Source organism: Echinops telfairi, unplaced genomic scaffold (genome assembly GCF_000313985.2).
Source record: "Echinops telfairi isolate 266 unplaced genomic scaffold, ASM31398v2 ScPeMD7_6;HRSCAF=24_0, whole genome shotgun sequence".
Taxonomy (NCBI): Eukaryota; Metazoa; Chordata; class Mammalia; order Afrosoricida; family Tenrecidae; genus Echinops; species Echinops telfairi.
In genome coordinates, this window is record NW_022103902.1 from 1,172,724 (window position 1) to 1,176,792 (window position 4,069).

A 4,069-nucleotide genomic window follows, 5' to 3' on the forward strand; every position below is an offset into this window, starting at 1 on the left:
AAAACCCTCAATTGCTAGGAAAGCAGACAACAGTAAAAATGGAAACAACTTTAACATGGGTCCAAAGGAAGACCACAGGATAAGGTGTCGTTACCTTTTAACCTAGCTACCTCTTTCATAGTAGACTTTTCAGTCCTCCCGGGGCTCAGTCGGCCTGCAAGGCCTTGCACATCCCTGGACTATGGTCAGCAGGGACCTCATCCACGTGGGGACGCTGCCAACAGCTGTGGGGCTTTCCCTGCCATCCATAGCCTGCTGTAAACAACTATTCAGAATTTCAGCTCTATTAGGGTTCCCTCCTTCGGATTTGGATTTTATTTACAATTCTTGGATCACACAGGCTGATGTGCTCCTTCTTTATGAACTTAGTTGACTAAACTCTTAAAAGTCACTGACAATTTAATTCATGGGGAAAAGAGAAAGAACGGAAAGCGATAAAGTGAGAAAGAAAATGCTTTAAAAGGACGCTAAGTCAGCAGGATAGTGATTTAACTGCAATCTTCTGCAGTTCCGTGGTGTAGTGGCGTTGTAGTGGCTGCAATCCATAAGGTCAGCGGTTCTAATCCACCACTAGGAGTTAAAGCCCAGGAAAGAGTGCTGTTTGGCCCTACCTAGAGGGCTGTTCGGAGCCTAAATCAACTCAGTGGCAGTCTGTTTGGGGATTTAATTTAAGGCGCTGGTATTATTCAGGATAAGAATAAAGATTTTGCAAATCTTTAAATTTTGCCAAGTGAAATACGCATTATTCTTTATAGAGTGATCAAAAAAAATACCTACTATGTGGTTTCCTAAACAGCATGTGGAAAATAATTTTAAAAGAAAGTAAAATCACTCTGAAATAGAAACAGGAATCTAATTCCTACAAAGTATCTCTTTAACTGCTTTGTTTATCAACGTTGAGTCACCCTCTCTGTTCTGGATATCAATGCTCTGACTGATTTTATATAATTCCTTTATTCCTTTCATAGTAAATGACATAAATGTATTCTCATAATATAAATATAAATATATTCCAGACCTAACTTATAACCATCATCAATTAAAAAACTACAGTGTTACTTTCAATTAATTCATTAACAAATATTAATTGAATGCTACTGTCTTCTTAGCACCATTTGTTTTTTAGACCGTGTTATAGACAGTGAACTTTTAGCAGACACTCACCCTTTCTGGGACCCTCAGGCTACACCGTTCTTGTGAGGCGACAGGGAGGCTGGTGGGGCAATGTGGAGGGACTTACCTGATTTCACATCAGTTCAAGTGTGCAAACCCACTGCCATCAGGTGGACTCTGACTCACAGCAAGCCGCCGGGGCAGGACAGGACTGCCCCTGTGAGTTTCCAAGACTGTACACCTTTGCAGGAGCCGACAGCCTCACCTTTCTTCTATGGAGTGGCCAGTGGATTCAAACAGCCAGACTTCTGACTAGCAGCCCAACACTTCACCCACGATGCTAAAAGACGTTGAATCGAGGTTTTCTTTATATTAAATAATGTAGGATTCAAAAACCTCAATGGTTTTTAATATAACAAGCTTTCTACCGAACTGTTTCTATTTTTCCGGGAGCGAGCCCTTTTCCGAACCTGGACGGCACAGAGACAAGCTTGCGGAGAGATGCTCCTCTGTGGATGGTGCTGCTGTGTCCACTCCGTAATGGTCCAACATGACAAAGCAGAGCCATTCCCTAGGGCTTCTTAGAATCTCCTCTTTGAAGAACTAGATCTCCCAGTTCTGGTTTGTTTTTCTCAGCAGAGCAGTTAGTGGGAGGGGGCCCGTGTAGAACCACTGACCTTTCAAGCACTTACCCATGGTGCTGTCAGGGCTCCTAGTCCACTGGGTGAATCACCACTAAACCCATGCCACCATCTCTACTCGACTCATACTCTACTCATGCTCACTGCATCAGGTCAATTCCCACGATGGTGACCCTGGGGGACAGGCTAGGGCGGTCCCTCTGGCCTCTGAGACGGTAAGTCTTCACAAGAGAAGATTTTTCCACAGAGAGGGTGGTGGTCTTGACCTCAATAGGCTCCCCACTGCACTGCACAGCACAGCTGCCCCACAGTTCCCAAGGCCTCAAACCTCCCCAGGAGTAGATTCGGCTTCCCTCCCGGAGTGGCTGATGGATTCAAACGGCTTTTATTGGCAGCCCAGGGCCTCACCAGCAGCACCCCAAGTGTTTGTTTAGTGCTAGGCTCTCATTTATCATGCATTAAAGAATCATAATACTGTTTTTTTCTTTTAAGAAGCCTAGGCCATCTTGACTTTTAAACTACATAACATCCATATTCTTTCTATCTGAAGAAAAGAGTGTGTTCTCATCTACTAAGGGAGGGTTAGAACAGGCAAAAAACCCTTCGTAAATCACGTCACGGAGCCCTAGAGAACCACGGGAATCAACCGTAACGACAGCTCCGCAGTCCTGAAATAATTTTATTTACAATCTTAAGCCCTTCCTAAGTCACCAGTTAAGTTCGGGTTTACTCAGCTTTCTGAAGGACCCCACATTCCTTTTATGTACTGGGTCCCGAACCCACCTTTTCTTTAGCAGGGTGCCACGAAGTCCTGTGCGGACCGTCCGAGGAATACGAACCCTCCCACAAGCCCTGCTCTCCATGTTAGAAACGGAAACAGCAAAAAGATCACCGCTCACCCTCTCCGCGGGCCTCTCCCGGCGGCTCTCGGAGGCCCCTTCAGAGGGAGCCCCCTCGGGATGTGGCTCACTGCGCGCAGCAGCTAAAAAGAAATACAAAAGCATGTGTACGCATTTGGTCCCTGAGCCACTCAGAGCTCTTATTAGGCAATAAGCAGCAGACTTCAAACCATCCCTACATATCATTTGTTTTCTCCATTCTGGAAATTCTGTGCATTCTAACCTCAGGAAACAGCGGCATGAAGTCTTCCCAGAAGAAGAAAGAATTAAGATTCCATGAAAAAAATGTTTATAGAACATGTACTATATAGCCAGAGTCTACAAGGTGCTAGGGATACAAAGAAAAATTCCTAACTTCAAGAAGCTACTGTCTAGAAAAAGGGGAAAATATTAAAATTAGTAATTCTGTCAAGACGGGGAAGTGAAGGTATCATGTAAATGAGATTGACCATAAAGTAATACTTATTGAAACTGGGGGTTTTAATGTACAATACTGACTACTTATAATAATAGGGATTATTTAGCTATAATATTCAGAAATACAAACATATTCATGAAAAAGTTTTTAAATACAAACATAACAATTATGAAAGTGAGAATGGTGGAGGGGTGGGAGTGTTTTGTTTGGAAGGGGATATCTAGAGGTTGTCTGTTGGATCATTGATATAACTAGTGTTTACACAAGTTTTTCTTAAAATATACACCAGGTAAGGGTTAGGGTTTATGTTAGGTTTACGGTTAAGATTAGCTTTGGTTAGGGATTAAGTAATAACACTTGTGGTAAGTTTAGTAGTTAAGGGTTAGAGTTATAGTTAAAATTAGAGTTATGCTAAAAATTTGTGTTAGGATTAGGGTTAGTGTTAGTGTTAGGGTTTGTGTTAGGTTTAGGCTTAGTGTTAGTGTTAAGGTTAGGGGTTAAGTGATAATAACTGTGTTAAGGATGAAAAGCTAATTGTTAGAGTTAGGTTTAGAGTTAGGTTTAGGCTTAACTGATAACACCTGTGTTAAGGATTAAGCGCTATGGGTTAGAATTAGAGTTTGATTTCATTTTAGCATTAGAGTTAGGGTTTGTGGTAGGGTTAGGGTTAGTATAAGGGTTAGGGTTGTAGTTAGGGCAAGAGTTAGGGTTCGTGTTAAATTTAGGGTTAGGGTTGGAGTGATTGTCTTAAGTTTGGGGTTAAGCTTAGGGTTAGGCTAGGGATTTAGTTATAACACCTGTGTTAAAGATTAGTAGTTAAGGTTTGGGATTACAGTTAGGATTAGGGTTAGAGTTTGCGTTAAGGTTAAGGTTAGGTTTAGGGTTAGAGTTAGGATTAAGGTTAGGACTATAGTTAGGTTTTGTGTTAGGGTTAGGGTTAAGGTTGGGTTTGTGTTCGGTTTAGGGTTAGTGTTAGTCTTAGATGTAAAGTGATAAAG

At 42.1% G+C, this 4,069-nt stretch overlaps 1 protein-coding gene across 1 annotated transcript in view; it reads right to left on the reverse strand.

Annotated features, from left to right (window-relative positions):
• Positions 1–4,069, reverse strand: part of IMPG2 (interphotoreceptor matrix proteoglycan 2) — an 85,364-nt gene that overhangs the window by 47,750 nt on the left and 33,545 nt on the right. Inside the window, exon 6 of the mRNA XM_004706456.1 lies at positions 2,522–2,736. Coding sequence (XP_004706513.1) covers positions 2,522–2,736 — 215 coding nt within the window. The remainder of the gene's footprint in view (positions 1–2,521; positions 2,737–4,069) is intronic.